Below are 27,044 nucleotides of genomic sequence, written 5' to 3' on the forward strand. Positions count from 1 at the left end.
ACAGCTATTCAAAGCTGTAATGTTCCCGGCGTATTACACAGTCGGCGGCAGCGGGGATGCGGCGAATGGCGGCGGATCGCGGCGGATTGCGGCTTCGGTGGCGGCGGTCGGCCGCGGCGGCGGCGGGAGGCGACGGGGGTGGCAAGTATTCTATTTGTGTATCGGGGCGGGGTATCGGTGTCTGAGTACCGCCGAAAAAACTCGGAATCGGTCCCGATACCGATACTAGTATCGGTATCGGGACAACCCTAGTTTCTGCCTAGTCCTCTCCTGTGAACAGGAACACAACCCACTTGTCAAGATTTAAGGAGCTGTGTCCGTCCATGAACGATAAGAGAAAAATAAAATTAGAAGGGAAATTGAAGGAAAAGGTAAGTGAACCAACAATGCACTAGCTTAAAGGAACCTATTTAGAAAATAAAAAACAAACCTATACAACCCCTTTCAGCCTGCCTATACATGGTTTGAATCCTGATGAACGGGCTAAGATTCAAACCATCTATAACCGGTTTTCCTTTCTAATAGACAATAGACACCTTCTAGATACAACAACTAGCATTATATCATGCATATGTGGGAGGAGGGGGGCTAGGCTGACCTTTAAAGCGGAGGTTCACCCTAAATTTCAAGTTTGGCTGACTTAAAACAATATCGATCGATTATACCCAATCCGTTTTTTTTTTTAATCGCCGTCTTTACCTTGTTAATCCAGCATTTTCTCTCCCGTCAATCAGTGTTTCCCCGCGGGAGTGGGCGTGTATTCAATTTTCCCCTGACCAGCGCTATGTCTCCTGGGAGTGAGTGAGGAGAATCCCAGGAGACGCGCTGTGCAGTAATCCCGCGATCTCTCGTGGGTCACGTGACCTACGCCGGCCGTTGTGATAGCAACAGAGCAGTGTTGACTGCAACGCTCGCCGTCAACACTGCACATGCACGGGATAGAGCGGTAAATGCTGGGACGTCAGCATTCACCGTATCCCGGAAGACAAGCTGCTGGGCTTCACAGTGCCCACAGTAAAGATGGAAACGTCCATCTCGGGATTTTAAAACATCTCCTTTTCGGGCCAAAAGAAATGCTGCGGGCTAAAAGACTGGGAGACACAAGTGGTTATTTGAAGGAGGTAAGAGCGGCAGAAGAATTAAAAAAATAAAAATAAATGAAAACCCGCGGAACCCCCTCTTTAATATCTTCTTTTACCATTGAAAGATTATTTCTGATAAAAATAATTGTCTGAGACAGGATTTTTCCTCACTTTGGAGAGATTCCCTCTCACTTCCTGTTGTGTCTCTGGTACAAGAAGCAAAGGTAAACCTCCCCAATGGCACAAAGCTAAAAAAAATACTGTTGATTGGCTTTAGATATACTGTTACATGATCAGAGTTCAAGCAGGCTAGACACAGGAAACTGAAAAGCTCAGAATAAATATTGGTACCTCTCAGCTATATAAAGTACCAAAAGTGTGAGAATCACAAAAAGGAATTGACAGAATTGCAAATATTCTTACAGATAAAATACATATTTCAAATGTGTATTTAAGTATTTGAGTTGTTTTTTAATTCAATCATTTGTACTATATGTATGCACCTCTGCATTTTCAGCAGTGATATACCTCCTCAAACTTCTTTGCTTTGTACTGATCCGCTCCTTTCAGGAAGTTCAGTAAAATTATATCACAAAGGACAGTGCCCTGTAAAAAAAAAAAAACAATCCAAATAAGTAATCAAGTAAAAAGCTGATTAGGACAATTTTAAACTATATTTCCAGATAATAATTCTAGATAGTAGCAACTCTCTTATCTTATTTCTTCCTATAACTGATGTATTGACAGTGTTCAGTGGACTGAAGGGTGACTATTCATATTCAGGTTTAAAAAGTTGCGCCAAGAAAACTGCTTTGGTTTATAAATACAGTACCTAGTTTCACCAGTAGGCAGTGCTGCAAGACTAATATGCTATTGTAGCTCTCATTTCCAATAAATCCTATGCAGAAAAATATACAAAAAGTCCCCCCTCCCCCACAATTTTTTTTTTATACTGTTGTGGAAATTTCTATTAATGTATGTTGTCAGATGTCCCCCAGAGTCGGTTTTGCTGTAATGCGCTCATGTGAGAGTATTCACACATACAGACGTTGGTGGAAGGCCATTGGCGCAAAACCTTCTCATGGACACAGCAGATTTGCGCCCTCCTTTTAGGGATGATCATTTATGCCTCAGCAAGGGACTGGCCACTTTTTGTCGACTGCATTAAATGACTCCAAGTGGACAGATCTGCGTACATGGGAACTATAGCATAACTATACGAAAATTATGGTTATCTGATCCATGATTAAGTATGGTTTGCGGCAATGGCAGCAGTGAGTTGGTTTATACATGGCTTTGTACAGAGTCATGCTTTCTAGTGTTCCTTTGTCTCACAGAGCATGGCCCCTGCACCCAGCCGATTGCACACATCACTGCTAGCATTCCATTTGAATCACATGTCTGATTGGTTCTTTTGAAAGTATACAAAATGTCTGATTGGCTGTTTTGTAAAGCCACCACCTTCTTTAGTTACTCAAGTTGACATAAATAAAGAGAGCTGGCTATCCTAGGGAGGACTCTGCTAAGCTCAATGTAATACCAGCATTTGTGTCTGTGTTATTAAGAGATTCTCCAGCGCTAACCCCGGCATTATACAAGAGAGTTATATTTGGGAACATACTAAATTATTTAATGTGAAAATGGCTTAATGTAGCTTAACGAGCAAAAAAGTGCCTGGGGAGCTTAATGTGGCTTAACGTACAAAAAAGACCTTAAATGTTAACCAAGTTCCCCCAAACTTCACACAATAGAAAACTCTATCCATGCCAACATATTCTGAAAATTTCAGCTCAATTGGTTTATCACACCAAAAGTTATTCACATTAAGCTATATTTTACAATGCTAAAACATTTATAGGTAGATTCAGTAAGAGTTAGTCCGGCTTATCAGTAGATAAGCCGACCTAACTCAGACTTATGTTTAAGTGTATGCTCAAACAGAGATACGCTTAAACATATCTAAGATACGACGGCTTGCGCCGTCCTATCTTAGATTGCAATATTTCGGATGGCCGCTAGGTGGCGCTTCCATTGCGGTCTGCGTAGAATATGTAAATGAGTAGATACGCCGATTCACGAACGTACGCCCGGCCGACGCAGTACTTTTACGCCGTTTACGTTAGACATAGGCCGCCTAAAGTTAGAGCTTAGCCCTACATGGAATAGTAATGTCAAGTATGGCCGCCGTTCCCGCATCGAAATTCGAAATTTTTACGTCGTTTGCGTAAGTCGTCCGTAAATCAGGATTTACGTAGTTTACGTTTACGTCAAAATCAATAGGCCCGTGCGGCGTACTTAGCCGCAATGCACACTGGGAAATGTAGGCGCCCGGCGCATGCGCAGTAAAAGAAAACGTCAAAAACTTAAAGTCAAGCCTTATTAACATAAAACACGCCCCCCTTACACACATTTGAATTCGGCGCCCTTACGCCTGCCCGCTTTAGGCTACGCCGCCGTAACATAGCAGGCAAGTACATTGTGAATCATGTACTTGCCTCGCTAACTTATGGCGGCGTAGCCTAAATGCCTTAAGCTACGCCTACCGCAAAGTTGCGGCAACGTACGTGAATCTAGGCATTAATGTGAAATTGGCTTAATGTAGCTTAACAAGCAATAAAGTGCCTAAACCTCAATCAATTGCCCTGAAACTTTGCACAGCTTAAGATCTCAACATTCCAATCCTATCCTATGCGTTGTGTGCGATTTGGTGTTCCACAAGGCAAACTAGGGACATTAAACTTGTTTTTTTGAGAGCTTAACGTACAAAAAAGACCTTAAATGTTAACCAATTTTCCCCAAACTTCACATAATAGAAGGCTGTATCTATGCCAACATATTTTGAAAATTTCAGCTCATTTGGTTAATCACACCAAAAGTTTTTCACGTTAAGCTATATTTTACAATGCTAAAACATTTAATGTAAAGAGCTTAACGTACCATAATGTGCCTTAACATCAATCAATTTTCTTGAAACATTGCACAGTCTAAGGGCCTGATCCACAAAAATCGGCCGTAACTTAACTTTTGCCATTTAAGTTACACCGCCGCAAAATCTCTACCTAAGTGCCTCATCCACAAAGCACTTACCTAGAAATTTTCAGCGGTGTAACTTAAATCCGTCCGGCGCAAGGCGTGCCTAATCTAATGGGGCGAGTCCCATTTAAATTAGGCGCGTTCCTGCACCGGACGTACTGCGCATGCTCCCGACGTTATTTTACCGACGTGCTTTGCGCGGATTTACGTTGCGTCGGGTTTTGAGAATCGCGACGGGTGTAAAAAAAAAAAAAGAGTTGCGGCGGGAAAAAAAAAAAATGACAGCGACGCGGGATAGAAGGGTATACTTTTACAAGGTGTAATTTTGCGACGGCAAACTAATACTTACGGAGAAAAAACGAAGCGAAAAAGCTTTGTGGATCTCCGTAAGTGCAAATTTGCATACCCGACGCTGGATTTCAACGAGAAATGCCCCCAGCGGCGGCCACGGTACTGCATCCTAAGATCCGACAGTGTAAGTCCCTTACACATGTCGGATCTTCTGCCTATCTATGAGAAACTGATTCTGTGGATCAGTTCCATAGATAGAAACAGGGATACGACAGCGTATCAGTAGATACGCCGGCGTATCCCTTTTGTGGATCAGGCCCTAAGTTCTCAACTTCCCAAATCTATCCAAGAAGTTTCAAGTGATTTGGTGTCACAGAAGGAAAACTAGGGACGTTAAGCTTGTTTTTTGGTGAGCTTAATGTGGCTTAACGTACATAAAAGACCTTAAATGTTAACTAATCTCACCCAATCTTCACACAATAGAAGACTCTATCCATGCCAACATATTCTGAAAATTCCAGCTTATTTGGTTTATCACACTAAAAGTTATTCACATTAAGCTATATTTTACAATGCTAAAACATTTAATGTGAAATTGGCTTAATTTAGCTTAACGAGCAAAAACGTGCCTAAACCTCAATCAATTGCCCTGAAACTTTGCACAGCTTAAGATCTCAACATTCCAAACATATCCTATGCGTTTCCTGCGATTTGGTGTTCCACAAGGCAAACTAGGGACATTAAGCTTGTTTTTTTGAGAGCTTAACGTACAAAAAAGACCTTAAATGTTAACCAATTTCCCCAAAACTTTACACTATAGAAGGCTCTATCTATGCCAACATGAAAATTTCAGCTCATTTGGTTAATCACACCAAAGGTTATTCACATTAAGCCAATTTTACATTTAAAGCGGGGGTTCACCCTATTAAAAAAAAAAAAAAAAAAAAAATTATTTTACCATTACATTCGGCATCGTAGCGCGAGCTACAGTATGCCGGTCTTACATTTTTTATCCCCGTACTCACTGTGCTATGGATCATTGAAGATTCCGGGGAATGGGCGTTCCTATGGTGAGAGAAGGTGATTGACGGCCGGCCCTGGCACGTCACGCTTCTCCGGAAATAGCCGAAATAGGCTTGGCTCTTCACGGCGCCTGCGCATAGCCTGTGCGCAGGCGCCGTGAAGAGCCGAGACCTACTCCAGCTGTCTTCGGGGAGCGTGACGTGCCAGAGCCGGCCGTCAATCATCCTCCCTCTCCATAGGCACGCCCATTCCCCGCGGGAGTCGGATTCTTCAATGATCGATAGCACAGTGAGTACGGGGATTAAAAATTTAAGACCGGCATACCGTAGCTCGCGCTACGATGCCGAATGTAATGGTATAATGATGTTAAGGAGGGTGAACCACCGCTTTAATGTGAAATTGGCTTAATGTAGTTTAATGTAGCTTAATGAGCAAAAATGTACCTAAACCTCAATCAATTGCCCTGAAACTTCGCACAGCCCAAGATCCCGACCTATCCTATAAGTTGTGTGCGATTTGGTGTTCCACAAGGCAAACTAGGGACATTGAGCTTGTTTTTTGGGAGCTTAATGTGGCTTAACGTACGAAAAAGACCTTAAATGTTAACCAATTTCCCCAAAACGTCACACCATAGAAGGCTATATGCCTGCCAACATATTCTGAAAATTTCAGCTCATTTGGTTAATCACACCAAAAGTTATTCACATTAAGCTATATTTTACAATACTAAAACATTTAATGTGAAATTGGCTTAATGTAGCTTAACGAGCAAAAAAAGGAAAATGTATTATCAAATACTTACAGTAATTTTCCTTTCCTGATAGGCTCCATGGCAGCATACGTGTGGGTTGGCCCTGCCTCCATAACTACCCAATAGGACCCCTCCCTATAAATTTCAGCTGTGGGCTCTCAGCCTTGTTCCGTAACTAACCTACTCCAAGCATTTTGGAGGGACTCCTGCTGCCATGGAGCCAATCAGGAAAGGAAAATTACGGTAAGTATTTGATAATACATTTTCCTTTTTCCTGACTTGCTCCATGGCAGCATACGTGTGAGAAATAACTTGCCAAACACACCCGGGCGGGCAAATGCTGAGGCAAGAAAAATAAATTAATTTAACACTGTCAACTGACAGCACTTGTAAATTAAAATTCAGTGAGGATAAAGCAGCTGGTTCAACACAATAGTGGGAAACAAAACGTATAAATAGATGACCACGAAGCCGCTCTGCATATAACTTCAGGTGCGACATGACGTGAGGCTGCCCAAGAAGTCAAAATGCTCCAGTTTGAGTGTGCAGACACTGCCTCTGGAGGAGCCAAGTCCTTGGCTTTGTATGCCCTCTGGATGGTCTGAACTATCCAAGCTGCAATGGATCTGATTGAGGCCCGTTTTCCTTTGTTCTTTCCATGAAGAAAAGTGAAAAGAAAATCTGTTTGTCTGAAAGATTCTGTCATTTCCAGATATTGACTTAATGTGTGACCCACAATCAAGGGGATGAACACTTTGATCTTCAGATAACCCAAAAGTGGGTAGTACAATTTCCTGATTTTCATGAAAAATGGATGTAACTTTAGGATTTGAGCCCAGCATAGAAATTAATACTGCTCTATCTGGAAAGAAGGTCAAGAATGGTTCTTTTGAACCCAGATTTCTGATGTCGGAGACTCTTTTAGCTGAAGTGACTAGAAAGATGGTCTTGAGAGTAAAATCCTTAGTTGATTGTGGTTTATCCGGATCAGAGCTGATCGTGGTAAGATAGCCCAGGACAAGAGGCAGATCCTATTTGGGGAACCTTGGTTTTCTCTGGGGTCTAAGCCGGATGGCACCCTTGAAGTACTGACGAACCAAGGGATGATTGGTCCAAGAGATTCCAGTAAATGCAGAGATGGCTGAGATTTGCACTCTGAGTGAACTGATTGCTAAAGGTAAGTCCAAACCTGTTTGTGAAAAAAAAACGAGTATATCTTGGACCTCTGGGGAACTGCAAGGGTTAGCTCTGGAAGACATGTGATCTGTAAATTTTGAGCAGATACGCTCATAAACTTTGTTAGTACTATTTCTTCTAGCGTTTGAAATGGCTTCTTCTGGACATCCTAATGCTTCAAGCCTTCCCCTCTCAAGAACCACACCCTGAGGTGCAGATGAGCCAGACATGGGTGCAACATTGTGCCCTGAGAGAGGAGATCCGGTCTGAGGGGAAGAGGTATCGAGTCACGGTAACTGAGAAGCGTTTGGAGGGAAAACCATGGCCTGTTGGGCCAAAATGGAATCACTGCTAGGATTTCTACATCCTCTGATCTGAATCGGCGAAGAAACTGAAGAATTACAGGTATTGGTGGAAAGGCATATGCTATGCTGAATTTCCATCGATCTGTGACAGAGTCTATCCCATAGGCTTGGGGATCCTGGAACCTCGAATAATACTTGATCAACTTGAGGTTGTATGGGGATGCAAACAGATCCACTTCTGGGGACACTATCAGTGTTAGAAGCCAATTGAACACTTCTATGTGCAGAGACCATTCGCTGTTGTTAAATTGGATTTGTGATAGAAAGTCCGCTTGAACATTCTGGACCCCCAGGAATGTACACTGCCAAGGTGTTGGCTAGGTTCTTTTGAGCCCAATTTATAATTGGCTCCGCCTCTCGGAGTAAGGACCAGCTGCGGGTTCCACCCTGCTTCCTTATGTAAGCAACAGCAGTTGTGTTGTCCAGCCTGAGCATCACAGAGGAATCCATTAATAGATGGCGGAAGGATATGAGCGCCTGAAAGGCAGCTCGCAGCTCCAGTATGTTGGATACAGTTCCTTGAGAAGGTGTGCTCCACCTGCCTTGGGCTATTTCTGTCAGGCAATGAGCGCCCCAGCCCTGATTGCTGGCATCTGAAGTTATTGTAACCCAAGTGATGGGACAGATCGAATGATAGTTGCAGAGATTCTTCCCCTGAAGCCACCAAAGAGACTTTCTCATGGGTTGAGTGAGCATGATGCGTTGACTCTTGCTGGGGAGGTTACATTGCTGGAGGAACCCTTTTGGAATGGGTGAGTGTGTCACTGAGCCCACTTCACCATAGGAATGGTGGCTGCCATGGTGCCAATCACCTTCAAAACATTGAAGAGCAGATAGGTGAGGAGCAGCAAGTGTTGCGCGTATCCTGTCCCGGATTGTTGCAATTTTCTCTTCGGGCAATGAAATGGTGCCTTCTATTGTGTTGAATCTGAGCCTGGGGTTGCTGTTGAAGACCCAGGTGTGGCCTGAAGAGACCGTCTTGATGGTCCAAAAATCTCGAATTGAGGCCGCCCAATTTCAGAAAGACTTTTCAGTAGACTCCTGATTACTAGAAGAAGTACTCTTAGTTTGCTTCTTGAAAGAAGACTGTCTGGATTTCCAGGGCCTTGAAGATTCACGAACAGGCCTGTAGCTGCGTGCTTCCCTTGCACGGTCTGTATTTTGTGCTCTGAAAAAGGTGCGATTCTGATTTTGTAAACGCCTATCCTGAGGGAGGAACCCCCGACTTACCACCTGTGGCACGGTAAATGGCACTATCGAGTTTATTGCCAAAGAGAGAAGAGCCCTTAAAGGGAATGCGGCACCAAGCTTGCTTTGAAGCTGGATCCGCCGACCAGGGATGGAGCCATAAGGCACGACGGGCAGTGATCGCTGACAACATTACCCGAGCCACTAGGCGAATAACATCAATAGAGGCCTCCCCCAGAAAGGCCAATGCTAGCCTGATTTCCTGAATAGGAGAGCTCTTGGCCATTTCTTTAGAGATACTTCTGAGGGAATCATTCACATTGTCAGACCATGCCTCTAAGGCTTTTGAGAGAGCTGCTAAAGCCAGAATTTTGATCCTGCTGTCAAGTAGATTCTCTTCAGGCCTGAATCAATCCGTCTCTCTAGAGGATCTTTGAAAGAAACCGTATCTTCCAGGGGAAGAGTTGCGTATCTCACCAAAAGCATCAAAGCTGCATCAACCAATGGAGCAGAGTCAAGAAGTTTCACGTCTTCCTCTTTAAAAGGATATCATTTTGCGATTTTTGACTGCATAGAGCCTTTTTATTTATTTATTTATTTTTATTTTTTATCAGGTTTACCCCAGTCTTCTGAGATAATGGCACCTATTTCCGTGACAAATGGAAAATAATGTCGCTCCTTATTGAGCTGTTTAAAAAGTTTGGGAGGAGAGATAATTGGATCTTCCAAATTCAAAACTTCCTTGACTGCTTTCACTAAAGCAGGAACAAAAGGCATAATCAAAGCCTATCCCTGGATCATCCACTTCTGACCCACTCTCTGAGGGGGGAGCTGCGGGATGGCTGGTTTGGCGACTTTAAAAGTCTTATGCATTTGTCCCTGATCCAACAAGGGAATCATTGGGTCTGGAGGAGAATCATGCTGCACTCTGGCATCTCTCTCCTGTAGCGACTTGTCCATGACCCGCTTAACCAATGCTTCTAGGTGTTTGTCTGTACCTTCCCTTTCATTGGCTGCCTTTGAAAAACAACAGTCGCAAAGGGACTTGCTAGCAGGAACCTGAGCCTTGCACCCCAACAAAATCTCTCTAACCTCTTGCTGTGAGATGAGGGGGGGTGAGGAGTATCCCTACTGGGATGTCCGGATTTAGAAGAATTATGGTGTCTAGAAGATTAGTGCCGGTGGTGTGATTTAGAGGATAGAGAGAAAGAGAGAGACAAGCATAGTCATGACAATGCCCTATACTCCACTCTCTTCCCCCTCAACAGGAAAAGAAAAACATAGTTTTCCAATCTTACCTGCTGAGAGAGGGCTGGCCACTAGGGGCAATGAAGCATCCATAGTAGAACAGACACATTGCAGGTGGGAGAATCAAACATCAGATCTCAAACGACTAAAACACATGCTAAAACCAAACATTCTGAACGAGAACTAACCTGGGGTATTCTCTGTAAATGCACCAGGAAACCATCGTTTCGAACGATCAATCCTGAACTTCACAGATTTCCCCCGACTTTTTTTAAGAAGGACGGCGATACTCGCGCACATGCGCGAACCAAATCTCGCTTTCATTTCTGGGTCCGTCCGTTCGTAGAACGCAGACGGAAACCCGGAAGAGGGAGCAGCGGCTGGAACACATGGGAACCAGCCGCTCACTGGGCATGATGCAATCATGAAAAAACAGCACATGGAAAAACAGAGAAACAATACAACAAACATAACTACTGCCATGAAGCCGATACTGCTTACCACCACCTACGATCGATTCGGCCAGGGACACCGCATCCATACACACACCGGGCTTTCAGCAGATAATGACCATCTGCACATTGCTAGGTATTCAGGCCTGTGCGCGCTCGTCTCTCCAGTGGAAGACATAATCCAGCTTTCAGCGCTACTCTACAATACACTCCATACCCTGCTTAACAGTCAAGGCTTATCGGAGGGATGAGACACCATATCATCAGCCGATCTTGATCGTAGGAACAATCGTCTTCAGGTAGGAGAACCAAAAACACATGGTCCTACGAAGGAGGACAAAAAAGGAACAAGGCTGAGAGCCCACAGCTGAAATTTATAGGAAGGGATCCTATTGGGTAGTTATGGAGGCGGGGCCAACCCACACGTATGCTGCCATGGAGTAAGTCAGGAAAAGTGCCTAAACCTCAATCACTTGACCTGAAACTTTGCACAGCTTAATATCTCAACACTCCAAACCTATTCTATGCTTTTCGTGCGATTTGGTGTTCCACAAGGCAAACTAGGGACATTAAGCTTGTTTTTTTGAGAGCTTAACGTACAAAAAAGACCTTAAGTGTTAACCAATTTCCCCAAAACTTTACACTATAGAAGGCTCTATCTATGCCAACATATTCTGAAAATTTCAGCTCATTTGGTTAATCACACCAAAAGTTATTCACATTAAGCCAATTTTACATTTAATGTGAAATTGGCTTAATGCAGCTTAATGTAGCTTAATGAGCAAAAAAGTGCCTAAACCTCAATCAATTGCCCTAAAACTTTGCAAAGCTCAAGATCTCGACCTTCCAAACCTATCCTATAAGTTTTGTGCGATTCTGTGTTCCACAAGGCAAACTAGGGACATTGGGGGTAATCCACAAAGATCCGGCGTAACTTAATTTTTTCCATTTAAGTTACACTGCCTTAAAATTTCTACCTAAGTGCCCGATCCACAAAGCACTTACCTAGAAATTTTTGGCTGTGTACTGCGCATGCTCGTGACGTCATTTTCCCAACGTGCATAGCGCGAAATTACGTTACGCCGAGCTTTGTGGATTGCGACGGGTCAATAAAGTTGCGTTGAAAAAAAAAAAAGATACGGCGCGGAAAAAAAAATTCAAATAAAAAAAATCGCGAAGGGTCTGTTTTTACAAGGTGTAAACAGCTTACACTTTGTAAAAGCAGCCCTAATTTTGCGTTTGTAAACTAAAACTTACGGAGAAAAAACTAAGCTGAAAAGCTTCGTGGATCTCCGTAAGTGCTAGTTTGCATACCCGAGGCAGCATTTCGACACGAAATGACACGAAATGCCCCCAGCGGCGGATGCGGTACTGCATCCTAAGATCCGGCAGTGTAAGTCCCTTACACATGCCGGATCTTCTGACTAACTATGGAAAACTGATTCTGTGCAGTTACGCCGGCGTATCCCTTTTGTGGATCTGGCCCATTGAGCTTGTTTTTTGGGAGCTTAATGTGGCTTAACGTACGAAAAAGACCTTAAATGTTAACCAATTTCCCCAAAACTTCACACCATAGAATACTCCATGCCAACCTATTCTGAAAATGTCAGCTCATTTGGTTAATCACGCCAAAAGTTATTCACATTGGGCCAGATCCACAGCCGCCGAGCGCAACTTAACTTTTCAGAGTTAAGTTACACTGCCGCAAATCTCCCAAGTTAGGTGCCGATCCACAAAGCACTTAGCTGGAAATTTGCGGCGGTGTAACTTAACTCCGTCCGGCGCAAGGCGTTCCTAATACAAATGGGCGATTCCCATTTAAATTAGGCGCGCTCCCGCGCCAGACGTACTGCGCATGCTCCGTCGGGTAACTTACCCGACGTGCATTGCGCTAACTGACGTCGCTCCGACGTCATTTGCTTAGATGTTAACGTAAATGGCGTCCAGCGCCATTCACGAACGTCTTACGCAAACGACGTAGAGTTGAAAATTTCGACGCGGGAACGACGGCCATACTTAATAGGGCTTAGTCAAATAGGACTCAGCCCTACGTAAACGACGTAGATTTAGCGCGACGGGCCCGTCGGAACGTTCGTGGATCGCCGTAAGTGTTCATTTGCATATTCTAGGCCGGCCGCAATGGCCTCGCCACCTAGCGGCCGGCCTAGAATTGCATCCTTAAGATCCGACAGTGTAATTCAATTACACATGTCGGATCTTCTGCCTATCTATGGTAAACTGATTCTGTGGATCAGTTCCATAGATAGAAACAGGGATACGACGGCGTATCAGTAGATACGCCGGCGTATCCCTTTTGTGGATAACCCCCATAAAGCCAATTTTACATTTAATGTGAAATTGGCTTAATGTAGCTTAATGTAGCTTAATGAGCAAAAAAGTGCCTAAACCTCAATCAATTGCCCTGTACAGCCCAAGATCTCGACCTTCCAAACCTATCCTATAAGTTTTGTGCAATTTGGTGTTCCACAAGGCAAACTAGGGACATTAACCACTTCCATACCAGGCACTTACGGAGCTTCCCGCACAAGCCAATTTTCAGCTTTCAGCACTGTCGCACTTTGAATGGCAATTGCGCGGTCATGCTACACTGTACCCAAACAAAATTGGCGTTCTTTTTTCCCCACAAATAGAGCTTTCTTTTGGTGGTATTTGATCACCTCTGTGATTTTTTTTTTTTTGCGCAACAACTAAAAAAAGACTGAAAATTTGGAAAAAAAAATAAGTTTTTATTTTTTTCTGTTAATTTTTTTGTAAATACGTTTTCTCTTTCAATTACGGGCACTGATATGGCGGCACTAATGGGCACCGATGAGATGGCACTGATGGACATCGATGAGGTAGTACTGACGGGCACAGATGAGGTGGCACTGATTGGCGGCGCTGGTATGCGACACTGTTGGGCACTCATAGGCGGCACTGATGGGCACACATAGGCGGCACTGATGGGCACACATAGGCGGCACTGATGGGCACACATAGGCGGCACTGATGGGCACACATAGGCAGCACTGATGGGCACTCATGGGCGGCACTGGGCACTCATAGGCAGCACAAATGGGCACTCATGGGCGGCACTTATGGGTGGCACTGATGGATACTTATGGGTGGCACAGATGGGCACTGATAGGTGGGCACTGGGCATGGATGGGCACTGTGGGGTGGCACTGATGGACATTGTGGGGTGGCACTGATGGACACTGGGGTGGCACTGATGGACACTTTGGGGCAGCGCTGATTTTGTGGGCACTGATTGGCATCTTTTTTCTTTTTTTGAATGCTTTTTTTTTTTTTTTTTTGCAGGCTTTTCTTTTTTTTTTGCCCACCCTGGTGGTCCAGGGTGGGCATCCCTGGTGGTCCAGTGTGGTGACTTGAGGGGGGGCTGCGCTGATAAACAATCAGCGCGAACCCCCCCTGTCAGGAGAGCCACCGATCGGCTCTCCTCTACTCGCGTCTGTCAGACGCAAGTGAGGAAGAGCCATCAACGGCTCTTCCTGTTTACATCGTGATCAGCCGTGATTGGACACGGCTGATCACGTGGTAAAGAGTCTCCGCCGGAGGCTCTTTACCGAGATCGGAGATGCAGGGTGTCAGACTGACACCCCGCATCACCGATCGCCGCGATGCGCATGAAATCCTGCAGGACGTTCTGGAACGTCCTGTCAGGATTTCATAACCACTTCCCGGACGTAAATCGGCTATAGGCCGGGCAGGAAGTGGTTAAGCTTGTTTTTTGGGGAGCTTAATGTGGCTTAACGTACAAAAAAGAACTTAAATGTTAACCAATTTCCCCCAAACTTCACACCATGCCAATATATTCTGAAAAGTTCAGCTCATTTGGTTAATCACACCAAAAGTTATTCACATTAAGCTATATTTTACAATGCTAAAACATTTAATGTGAAATCGGCTTAATATAGCTTAACAAGCAATAAAGTGCCTAAACCTCAATCAATAGCCCTGAAACTTTGCACAACTAAAGATCTCAACATCCTAAACCTATCCAATGTGTTTCGTGCGATTTGGTGTTCCACAAGGCAAACTAGGGACATTAAGCTTGTTTTTTGGGGAGCTTAACGTACAGAAAAGACCTTAAATGTTAACTAATTTCCCCCAAACTTCACCCTATAGAAGGCTCTATCCATGCCAACATATTCAGAAAATGTCAGCTCATTTGGTTAATCACACCAAAAGTTATTCACATTAAGCTATATTTTACAATGCTAAAACACTTAATGTGAAAATGGCTTAAAGCAGGGGTTCACCCAAAAATAAATTTTTAACATTACATTCAGCCGAGTTGTCCTAATGACAATCGGCTGTTTTTTTTTTTTTTTTTTCGTACATACCGACTTTCACTGTCGCTTCCGGGTATGTCTTCTTCGGGACTGGGCGTTCCTATCTGATTGACAGGCTTCCGACAGTCGCATACAGCGCGTCAGGAGTTGACGAAAGAAGCCGAACGTCGGTGCGGCTCTATACGGCGCCTGCGCACCGACGTTCGGCTTGCTTTCGGCAACTCGTGACGCTCAGTATGCGACGGTCGGAAGACTGTCAATCAGATAGGAACGCCAAGTCCCGCAGAAGACATACCCGGAAGCGGCGGGGAAAGTCGGTATGTACAGGAAAAAAAAAAAAAAAAAACAGCCGATTGTCATTAGGACAACTCGGCTGAATGTAATGTTAAAAAAAGGAAAATTTATATGAAATACTTACCGTAATTTTCCTTTCCTGATGGACTCCGTGGCAGCCTACGTGTGGGTTAATCCCGCCTCTCATACCTCATAGGACCCTACACCCTGCTTCCGGCCATAGACAGTGTTCCGTAATATAGCCTACTTCAGCAAAGGGAGGGAACTCCTGCTGCCATGGAGTCCATCAGGAAAGGAAAATTACGGTAAGTATTTCAAATAAATTTTCCTTTTTCCTGACAGACTCCATGGCAGCCTACGTGTGGGAAATGACTAGCCATACACACCCGGGTGAGCAATTGCTGGTTAAAGAAAAAAAATGTAATTGACATTGTCAACAGATAGTACATTTAACCACTTACCCCCCGGACCATATTGCTGCCCAAAGACCAGAGTACTTTTTGCGATTCGGGACTGCGTCGCTTTAACAGACAATTGCGCGGTCGTGCGACGTGGCTCCCAAACAAAATTGGCGTCCTTTTTTTCCCACAAATAGAGCTTTCTTTTGGTGGTATTTGATCACCTCTGTGTTTTTTATTTTTTGCGCTATAAACAAAAATAGAGCGACAATTTTGAAAAAAATGAATATTTTTTACTTTTTGCTGTAATAAATATCCCCCAAAAATATATAAAAAAAGATTTTTTTTCCTCAGTTTAGGCCGATACGTATTCTTCTACATATTTTTCGTTAAAAAAATCGCAATAAGCGTTTATTGATTGGTTTGCGCAAAAGTTATAGCGTTTACAAAATAGGGGGTATTTTTATGGCATTTTTATTAATATTTTTTTTACTAGTAATGGCGGCGATCAGCGATTTTTTTTTCGGTATTGCGACATTATGGCGGACACTTCGGACATTTTTGACACATTTTTGCGACCATTGGCATTTTTATAGCGATCAGTGCTATAAAAATGCATTAGATTACTATAAAAATGCCACTGGCAGTGAAGGGGTTAACACTAGGGGGCGGGGAAGGGGTTAAGTATGCCTGGGTGTGTTCTTACTGTGGGGGGGGGGGTGGCCTCACTAGGGGAAACACTGATTTTCTGTTCATACATTGTATGAACAGAAAATCAGCATTTCCCCTGCTGACAGGAACGAGAGCTGTGTGTTTACACACACAGCTCCCGTTCCCCGCTCTGTACCGAGCGATCGCGTGTGCCCGGCGGCGATCGCGCCCGCCGGGCACACGCACGGAAGTCGGGGGCGAGCGGGGGGCGCGCGCGCGCGCCTCCGGCGGCACGCGTGCGCCCCTAGTGGCGGCTAAGAGGTAGGACGTCCATTTACGTGGTCTCGCCTAGGAGAGCCACCTTGTGGACGTATAATGACGGTGCGGCGACGGCAAGTGGTTAAACCAAAATTAACCGATGATAATGAAGCCGGTTCCACGCAATAGTGCGTCATAAACGTGTTTAAGGACGACCATGAGGCCGCTTTGCAAATCACTTCAGGGGAAACATGTCGGGCAGCCGCCCATGATGTAGAGATGCTCCGAGTGGAATGAGCGGTTACCGCTTCAGGAGGAGCCAACCCTTTTGCCTTATAAGCCCTTTGGATAGCTTGGACGATCCATGCTGCAATGGTTCTGGAGGAAGCACGCATGCCTTTGTTTTTCCCGTTGAACGAAACAAACAAATGGTCAGATTGACGGAAGTACGCTGTGGCCTCCAGATATTGTTTTAGGACTTCGCCGACATCCAGAGGATGAACAATAGAATCCTCAGAAGATTGAAAAGTGGGAAGGACGATTTCCTGGTTTTCATGAAAGATTGACGTAACCTTAAGCTTGGAACCCAGCATCGGGATCAACACAACACGGTCCGGAAAGAAAGTGAGGAACGGTTCTTTGGAGCCTAGAGAACCGATTTCAGAGACCCTTTTGGCGGATGTTATGGCCACAAGAAAGACAACCTTGAGGGAAAGATCTTTGATAGATAGATGATCCGAATGTCGATTTTCTGAAAAAAAGTCCAAGACTAATGGGAGATCCCACTTAGAAAATCTCGGTTTTCTTAAAGGTCTTATGCCGCGTACAGACGGTCATTTTCTGCGATGGAAAAAAAACGACGTTTTCTGTGCTGAAAAAAAACGACGTTTTTGAAACGTCATTTTCAAAAACGACGTAGCATACACACCATCGCTTTTTCAAAAAGCTCTAGCAAAGCGCGGTTACGTAAAGCACATACGACGGCACTATAAAGGGTCGTTTCCATGCGGAAGACGGCCTCTTTTGCTGATATCGTGTTGCTGCGTGTTAGTAAAAGTTTGGTGAGAGACTATTCGCGCTTTTCAGTGTTTGTGCTTAAAATTTTGTTTTCTGTCATACAGTTTGTGTATTTGTCGTCGGATCTGTGATGCAGTGCTTGTATTGAGGACGTATTTGTTTTGGCAGTGCGTTCTTGTGTGCACGGTGCTGTTTTACAGGTCGTTCTTCAGAGGCCATTCTGTACTTCAGGGCGTAATTTTTAGTCCGATCTGATTTGACAACCGTTTTCTAGCCATGTTGCGGGTACGTTCTCATCGCCGAGATCATGCTGTGCTTGTTGTTAGGATGTGTGCTGCATCCCGGCAACGGTCCATGAACAGGGAGAGGAGGAGGTTGTGGACCAAGAACTGGTTGCTATGCAGGGACCAGTTCTCTCATATGCCTCTGCTGCGGGAGATCCGAGAAAATAACCCTGATGATTTCAGGAATTTTCTTAGGATGTCTGACCCCGTATTTCAGCAGCTGTTGGCTTTGGTGTCGCCTTATATAACCAGGCAGGACACCGTTATGCGGGAAGCCATCACTGCTGAGCAGCGGCTAGTTGCTACGTTGCGCTACCTTGCAACAGGGAGAAGTCTGCAGGACTTGAAGTTCTCGACAGGCATCTCCCCCCAGGCTCTAGGCCTCATAATCCCGGAGACCTGTTATGCCATCATTCAGGTTCTGCAGGAGGACTATGTTAAGGTAAGTGGTGTCCTTTCAATGCCCAAACTACGTATATATTGTCTGGTTAATTTTTTTTCCTTAAACACTCCCTAATTAACCTGTTTGTAATATGCTGAGAATGTTCCCTTTGTCTCCATGTATGCTGTTTTTCAAAAAAAAAATTGCCCTACATGCATCTTTTATTTAGCCAACCTGTCCAGCATTCTATTTTGTGGCCAAACCCACCTAGCCTTATCCCTATATCCCCCTTTATTTGTGGCCTCCAATGTTGTGCTGCATTTTGTGTGTCTCTATATCCCCCTTTATTTGTGGCCTCCAATGTAGTGCTGCATTTGGTGTGTCCCTATATCCCCCATTATTTGTGGCCTCCAATGTAGTGCTGCATTTTGTGTGTCCCCCAATGTAGTGCTGCATTTTGTGTGTCCCTATATCCCCCCTTATTTGTGGCCTCCAATGTAGTGCTGCATTTTGTGTGTCCCTATATCCCCCTTAATTTGTGGCCTCCATTGTAGTCCAACCCCCCCCCCCCCCCACATTTTTTTTTAAATTTTTGGGGGTTGTTTTTCAGGTCACAAACTCATCTCGGGCCCCCCCTCCCCCTAATGTTTTTTTTTTGCACATCAGAGGGGGTGATTAATCTGCTTAGTGATCCCATATTATTTAGGTATATTAAATTAACATTTTTTATTTTTAGTTTTTTTTGGGATCCCTTGAATGTTTTGAGATATTCTGTTCACAATGTTTGTTTGAATGTATTTTTTGTTCTTTTTCTATACAGTTCCCCACCACGCCACAGGAATGGCAGACTGTGGCAGCGGACTTCTCCCAGCGTTGGAACTTTCCGAACTGCGGAGGAGCCATTGATGGCAAGCACGTCCGCATCGTGCCCCCACCCCATTCTGGATCCCATTATTTCAACTACAAGGGGTTCCACAGCGTTGTGCTGATGGCGGTGGTGTCTGCCAACAATGAGTTCTTGTACCTGGATGTTGGGAAAAATGGCCGGATGTCGGACGGCGGTGTCTTTGCGGAGACGGAGTTTGCCCAACGGCTTCAGTCGGAGGACCTTGGCTTGCCACCTGCGGAGGAGAACGAAGAGGGTCTGCCCTTCGTGTTTTTAGCAGATGAGGCTTTTGGATTGGGTCCCCACCTAATGAGGCCATTTCCCCAACGCACCCTCACCCCTGAGAGGAGGGTTTTTAATTATCGGCTGGCCAGGGCAAGACGTGTGGTAGAGAATGCCTTTGGAATCCTGGCCAGCCGATTCCGATTGTTTTTAACTGCAATCAACCTTGCGGAATACCAGTGGAATCACGTAATATTATGCTGTTGCATTCTACATAATTATTTGAAAAGACATTCACCAACCTACCTAACGGTATTGCCTGATGAGGCAGATGTTGTGGCTCCGGAGGTAGTCCGTGAGGCTAGCCATACAGGCTTGGCCCCCCAAACCGCACGTGCAGTGCGTCAATCCTATGTGGATTTTTTTATGGGGAGGGGGGCCATTGCAATGCCAGATCTTGGCTAAAAAATAAAATCTGTTCTTTTTTTTCTATTTTTTATTGAAGTTTGGGTATTGTAGCTTTTTCCTAGGTTCTCATAGAGCCATGTGTTTGGGATGTACTAAATACCCATCATTGTCAATCTTACCAAACAAAATATACCTGAGTTATTTAATGAGTCAGCATTGATACAAAGAACTAGCCACACATTTTTGATCGTACATATATGTTTATTGTTTAACTGAGCAAAAATCTGTTGTTTTTTTTTTTTTTTCATTATCCAAAAATAGAATCAAGGTTTATTTTTTTATTTTTTTTCATTATCCAAAAATAGAATCAAGGTTTATTTATTTATTTATTTTTTCATTATCCAAAAATCGAATCAAGTTTTTTTTATATTTTTTTTTCATTATCCAAAAATAGAATCAAGGTTTATTTTTTATTTTTTTTCATTATCCAAAAATAGAATCAAGGTTTTTTTTTTTTCATTATCCAAAAATAGAATCAAGGTTTTTTTTTTTTGTCTTTTTTTACATTATCTTAAAATATAATCAAGGTTTTTTTTTTTTTGTCTTTTTTTACATTATCTTAAAATATAATCAAGGTTTTTTTTTTGTCTTTTTTTACATTATCTTAAAATATAATCAAGGTTTTTTTTTGTTTTTGTTTTTTTACATTATCTTAAAATATAATCAAGGTTTTTTATTTTTTTTGTCTTTTTTTACATTATCTTAAAATATAATCAAGGTTTTATCTTTTTTTGGTATTTTAAATTTTTTGATATCTAAAATCACGGTTTTTAAACCCCCCCAAAAAAATTGGGCCCACAACAAATTAAACCCTCCCTAATACATGGATTACATTTTTCAGCTGGCGTTCCAGCGTTTTGGCTTTGTGCCAAATTTCTCGGGATGCAAGACGGATGTCTTCGACTTGTGCCCTGCACGACAAGACCTCTGCGATCAGGAGCTGGGCACTATAGGTGTCAAGTCCCTCACCAGCACGACTTGTTCCTGAAATGCGAGACCAAAACATGTATTAAAATTATGTAGGCCTACATCTACATTACCTGAAGCTGTGGTATATGATACTTTACCGGATGTTGTGGCAGGTTCCCCTTCGTCTACATACCTCGGGGGTGTGGCTTGGTTTTGTTGGGCCTCCTGCCTTGCTGCTTCATTGTGCCCTACGAGATTGAAAAAAAGTTAAACATGAGCTTTAAACATTATAGAGGCCTGAAAGTAAAATAAACTATGTTTTTTAAATAAAAAGATGGGGCTATTGTTGTTTTTAAAAACCCTTCTAAAACCAGAGATCAGTATTTTAGCCATTCCCAATGCACTTTAAAATCTCGGTAGATTTGGTGTCGTTTTCTACATGGAAGCTAACCACGTATCCACTGGATCAGCTCACCTCTGTGTGACTCCCGACATAGGTTGTTATTGTGACAAAGAATTGTGCTACTGAGTCCACATGTGTAACCAACTGCTGAGCAGACGCTCCTTTTTCTGTATATTAAGGTATTATTTATTCTTAAAATCTAGTTAGAAACACATCTACATCAATTCCACAATTGATGTCACCTCAACCCAAAAAGATGTCACAACTTTCATGTTTGTCGGTCGAATAATTGGTCCGAGGATTCGTTGTTCGTTCGATCAAAAATAACGATCTTTTTGTCTGATAGTGTTTCAACTCCCCTTTGCCCAATGCGAACTAGGCATGATGCCGTTTCTCACAAAGATCGTCTTTTCTTATTTAAAGTCAGCGAATGAACGACGACTCCAACGACAAAATCTTGTGCCCACAATCATAATAACAATTCTGGTCAACCTGAAAGAAAAACCACATGGCACAAAGAACACACCCAAATAATTAATACACATGAAAATTACTTACTTCTTTTAATCACTCTTTTGATTTTAGCAAGTTGCTGGGGTTCTCTTTTCTTCAGGTCTGACCATCTTTTACGCAGTTGCTCTCTGCTCCTGCGTTTGCCAAACTTTTGATGGAGCCTCCTAATCACCTTCTCCATGATTGCGGCCTTCACTTTATTAGGATGCCTGTGCGGGCCATGGTTGGCATCGTAGTCCTCCCTCCTAAAGATGCTGACCATCTCCACCATTTCCTGGAATGACATGTTGGAGGCTCTGCACCTCCGCCTGGTTCTTCTGGCTGGTTGGGCCTGGCCTGCCTCCTGGCTTGAGCTAGAAGCCACATTGTCCTCCATTTCATACATCATCATTCTTCCTCTCAAAATTACAGAGAAGGGGCGGGGAAAGGACGATTCCGAACGTCAGGGGCGGGGTGTCGTGCGGAGCGTCACGCGTGCGTAGTGTAAAAAGGGATCCGACGTGTTTGAAAGCGGCGTTCAGAGTCTGTGGAAGAAGGCGGAAGTCACGATCGTTTCAAACGACGGTACGTAACTGTATTTTGGACTTTATTATAGTGAACAGGGAATGCGTTTGTGGGATAGATATGGTGAGAAAGCTTATTAGTAGTAGTGGCTTGACTGACATTAGGTTTTTGATTATATGTTTGATTTGCAGAAATAATGGATCCCTTCAAGGATGTGAACTTCATGAATGAATTCATCCAAAAACGGAAAGAACATCCTGTTCTGTGGCAAACAAAAAAACAAATTAATAAAAACAAAGATGCCAGGAAAAAAGAAAAGGAGAGCATGCTGGAATTTGTTAAAACAAGGGTCCCCCACGCCACAACAGACACAGTGAAGACAAAAATAAATTCCATCAGGGGCACCTACAGGGCCCAACGGGTCCAAGTCCTGGCCTCAATGAGGTCTGGGGCTGCAGCTGAGTCCATATATAAGCCTACCCTGCGGTACTACAATCAGCTGCAGTTCCTGGACGACCACATTGAGACCAGGGCATCCCTGTCTACCCTTCCCCCAAGAGGTAGCTCCCAGCTTCCTAGCAGCCAATCCTCCAGTCTTCCCTGCAGACAAGAGCAGGCAAGCTCGGAGGAAGAGCAAGAGTTCCTGGAGGACCCCGATTGTGACCCATGGAGCCAGGTATGTCATTTTTAATTGATTTTGGGATATTCCAAGTATAATAATGATGTCAAATTGATGTTACTAGTGTTATAAATTCAAAGGGAATGTCCAAAAAATGTTAATCATATCAATAGACAGTAGTGGCAAAACAGGATGGGGACAATATAGAAAAATGAAGGGGTTGGAATGATTGTGTGTCATTTTCTGGTAGGCCATTAGGGGGGAGAAACGCAATACACCTGCAAGAGGTCCCAGATGTCAAACACCCTTTTTGTCCCAAATCAATTTGACACAAAATAGACTAGTTTGCTTTTTTGTGTAAAGGCCCCCTAATTCCATAATTCAGCCTGCAACAACCCCCACAACTCCAGGGGGACCATGTCTGAAGCTGTGTAAGGGGCCACATAATTATGGATGGCGACCCTGTGTGTAATATATATTGACATTCAATTTTCATCTCTCATGATTGTAAAAATGTGTGTGATTAATGAAAACAAGAAATAAACTATGTCCCTTTTTTTGATACACAGGCAGAGCAAAGCCAGGAGGAGGCAGGCCCCACAGGGAGCTAGGGGGAGCCAGGGCCAACTGCAAGGCAGGAGGTGGCAGAACCCACTGGGAGCCAGGAGGTGGCAGGCCCCAGTGGGACCCAGAAGGCACGCCGGCGGGATACCATCTCCCGGATCCCTCCACTCCGCACTCCCGCGAAAAGGGCCAGGAGGCTTCGCCAAATGGAGGAGGAGACCCAGGCCCTTCTTCGCGAAGCTACTGCGGCCATCCGAGAGCCACCCAGTGAAGTAGAGGGGTTCGCAGCGCTCATTGCAGCCAAGCTCCTAAATCTGGAGCAGAGCCAGCGTGTGCGCTGCGAACTCCTCATCTTCAAAGCCATAAGCATGGCATCCCTGGGGCAGCTCGATAACGACATTGTGCGGATTGCTCCTCCTGTCCTTGCCACTCCTCCTGCTCCTGCTCCTTCTCTTTCTCCTCCTCTTCCTGAGGCTGCTCTGGCTCCTGGCACTACATCTGCTCCAGGAACCCAGCCACCAAGGACTCGGGCTACAGGAAAGGGTGCAGGGAAGACTGCAGGGAAGACTGCAGGGAAGGCTGCTGGGAAGAAAAAGCCAAAAAAATTAGACGGTGCCCTTGATGGAATTTTTATTTGCCTCACAGCCTGGATTGGTGGCTTGGGGGACCCTTGTTTTAATAATTTCAAGCACGCTCTCAAGTGCTGCCTTCCTTGGCATCTTTGTTTTTATTAAGTTGGGTTTTTTGTTTGCCACCATTTTATTATTTCCTATTTTGGCAGAATAAAAGCATTTTTGATTTATCATACAAATTTGACCATGTGTATTTTTGATGAATTTGAGAGATCATTAGTGAGTGGGCAGACCCATTTCCCAAAACTTTTTGTAAACATTAACAAGGTAAAAAAACATCCTTGTGGGTAACTTCCAAAAAAAAATTATGTTGTTGCTGGCTTCACACACTCCAAAATCAAGCCAAAATATAGATTTCTGCAAAAGGTTGGGACAAAAAAAAAACACAAAAAAAAGGGTTGCCAATATATATATTTATAATTTTGTAGATGGAAGATACACCTAAAAAACACAACACAAAACAAAACATTATATAACAAGAAATAATCAAGTTAAAAGCTTGTCATAACTATGCAACAAGATCAGCCGCAACAAACGACCATTTTCGTGTAGCATTTAAAAGCAGGTAAGCGCATTCTTTTCTTCTATATAAGTTGAAAACGACCTAACGAATGTGCTTAATCCATTCTGAACAGTAGTTTTACCAGAACGAGCGCTGCCATCTCTTAACTTGCTTCTGAGCATGCGCGGGCTTAAAACGACGTTTTAGCCTACACACGGTCAATGTTTATGACACAAAAAACGACGTTTGGGAAAAATGACACAAAAATTTAAGCATGCTTCAATTTTTTTTGGTCGTTTTTCAGAAGACATAAAACGACGTTTTCTCCCACACACAGTCAATTAAATTGACGTTTTTAAAAACGTCGTTTTTTTTACATCGCATAAAGTGATGGTGTGTACGCGGCATTAACCTCATAGCTCCTTTAAAGAACTGACGGACAAGGGTATGTCTAGCCAATGAAATTCCTGTGAAGGCAGAGATTGCTGAAACTTGAACCCTCAAGGGGCTGACTGATAAATGTAGATCAAGCCCAGTTTGGAGGAAACCCAAAACGTCTTGCACTCTGGGAACTTTAGCTGAACTGTTCATGGAGGAGGTGTAGTCCGAGAACTTAGACCATATCCTCTGATAGACCTTGTTGGTGCTCGCTCTCCTGGCGTTTAGTAATGTAGAAATTGCTTGGCTTGGGCAACCTAGTGCTTCCAGCCTTTCCCACTCAAAAACCAGGCCATCAGGTGTAGATGTGATGGACAAGGGTGAGGGGTCGACCCCTGCAGCAAGAGATCTGGTCTGGTTGGGAGCTGAACTGGATCCCGGAAGCTCAACTGGAATAGCAGTGGAAACCATGGTCTGTTGGGCCAGTAAAGAATTATTGCAACCATCTCGACCTCCTCCCACCTGAGTCTCAACAGGAATCGGAGAATGACTGGAACTGGGGGAAAAGCATAGGCTCTGTGGAACATCCACTGATCTGTCAGAGCATCCACCCCGAACGCTTGGGGACAGCAATTTCTCGTGTAAAATTTCTCCAGTTTGTAGTTGCACGGGGATGCAAACAGGTCTACTTCCGGAACGAATCCTAGTGACAGGATCCAGCTGAAAACGTTGCTGTGGAGAGACCACTCGTTGTTGTCGAGTGACGTTCTTGAGAGGAAATCTGCTTGTAGATTCTGAGTTCCGGGGAGATAAACCGCTGTTAGATCTGTCAGATGTGTCTGAGCCCATGACATAATCGGATCCACCTCCTTCAAAAGGGACAGACTGCGAGTGCCTCCTTGTCTCTTTATGTACGACACAGCTGTCGTATTGTCCATCCTTAGAAGAACTGACGACCCCTTTACCAGATGGATGAAGGCTTGAAGGGCACAAAAGGCTGCACGGAGTTCCAGGATATTGGATACCACCTTCCGAGATGAAAAGTCCCACTTCCCTTGAGCTACTTCTTTCAGGCAAAGGGCACCCCAGCCGCTGCTGCTGGCGTCGGATGTAACTGTGATCCAGGAGACAGGGGCTATTGAGAGACAATTGAGGAGATTTTTCCGCAGAAGCCACCAGAGAAGGCTTTCTCGCATCGACCGGGTTATCCGTATTAAATGGTCCCGGGATCTCGGATCCCATTGTTGGAGAAAACCCTTCTGGAAAGGACGCATTCTCTATTGTGCCCACCTCACCATGGGGGTCGTGGACACCATGGTGCCTATAATTTTGAGACAAAGTGAAGCTTTGAGGAAAGGGGACTCCAATGCTAGACGAACTCTTTCTCGGACGACTGGGATTTTTTCCAAGGGTAGGGAAATGGTACTCTGAACCGTATTGAACTGGGCACCGAGGAAGACTAGAGACTGTGTGGGTTCTAGATGACTCTTCTCCCTGTTCAAAAGCCAACCGAACTTGGTTAGAGTGAGAATAACTTGGGCCCGATGTAGCAATAGTTGTTCCCTGTTCTGCGAAAGTAACAGCAGGTCGTCCAGATGGTGGTGTAGACGAATGCCTTTCATTCTGATCAAGGCCACGACAGCCAGTAAGAGCTTTGAAAACACTTGAGGCGATGTTGTAAGCCCGAACGGGAGACAAGTGAACTGGAGGTGAGTACTGCCTACTGCAAACCGAAGCTATTTCTGAAATTCTACCGCTATCGGCACGTGAAAGTAGGCATCTTTCAAGTCGATTGACACAAGTCAGTCGCCCGGTAGAATGGTCTGACGAATTGTGAGCAGTGACTTAATTTTGATAAAGGTGTTTAGATGCGTCAGGTTAAAAGAAAGAAAATTAGGCAGGCGCAGAAACAAGGGTAATTAGAAGAAATATGGAGTTTAGAACAGCTACATAAAAGATCACAGGGAGAAGAGGTGTATAAATCACTAAGCAGGAAGCGAGAGGACCTATGTAACCTGTTAGAATTGGAAACAAAATGGGTATTTAATAAAATGAATAACAATTTCTATGCTCTGGGGAATAAACCAGGGAGATTTGTGGCAAGGACTATTAAACCACGAAATTCAAAAAATTTTATATTAAAAATAAAAGATAAAAAGGGAGAACTGAGACACTCTACGAAGGAAATAATAAGAATATTTCAGGAGTATTATCAAAATTTATATAAGGTTAACC

General features: G+C 44.0%; 1 protein-coding gene across 1 annotated transcript in view; it reads right to left on the minus strand.

Annotated features, from left to right (window-relative positions):
• Window positions 1-27,044, minus strand: part of P2RX3 (purinergic receptor P2X 3) — a 736,403-nt gene that overhangs the window by 119,052 nt on the left and 590,307 nt on the right. The window contains exon 11 of the mRNA XM_040320880.1: window positions 1,611-1,688. Within this exon, the coding sequence (XP_040176814.1) occupies window positions 1,611-1,688 (78 nt within the window). The remainder of the gene's footprint in view (window positions 1-1,610; window positions 1,689-27,044) is intronic.

Source organism: Rana temporaria, chromosome 8 (genome assembly GCF_905171775.1).
Source record: "Rana temporaria chromosome 8, aRanTem1.1, whole genome shotgun sequence".
Classification (NCBI taxonomy): domain Eukaryota; kingdom Metazoa; phylum Chordata; class Amphibia; order Anura; family Ranidae; genus Rana; species Rana temporaria.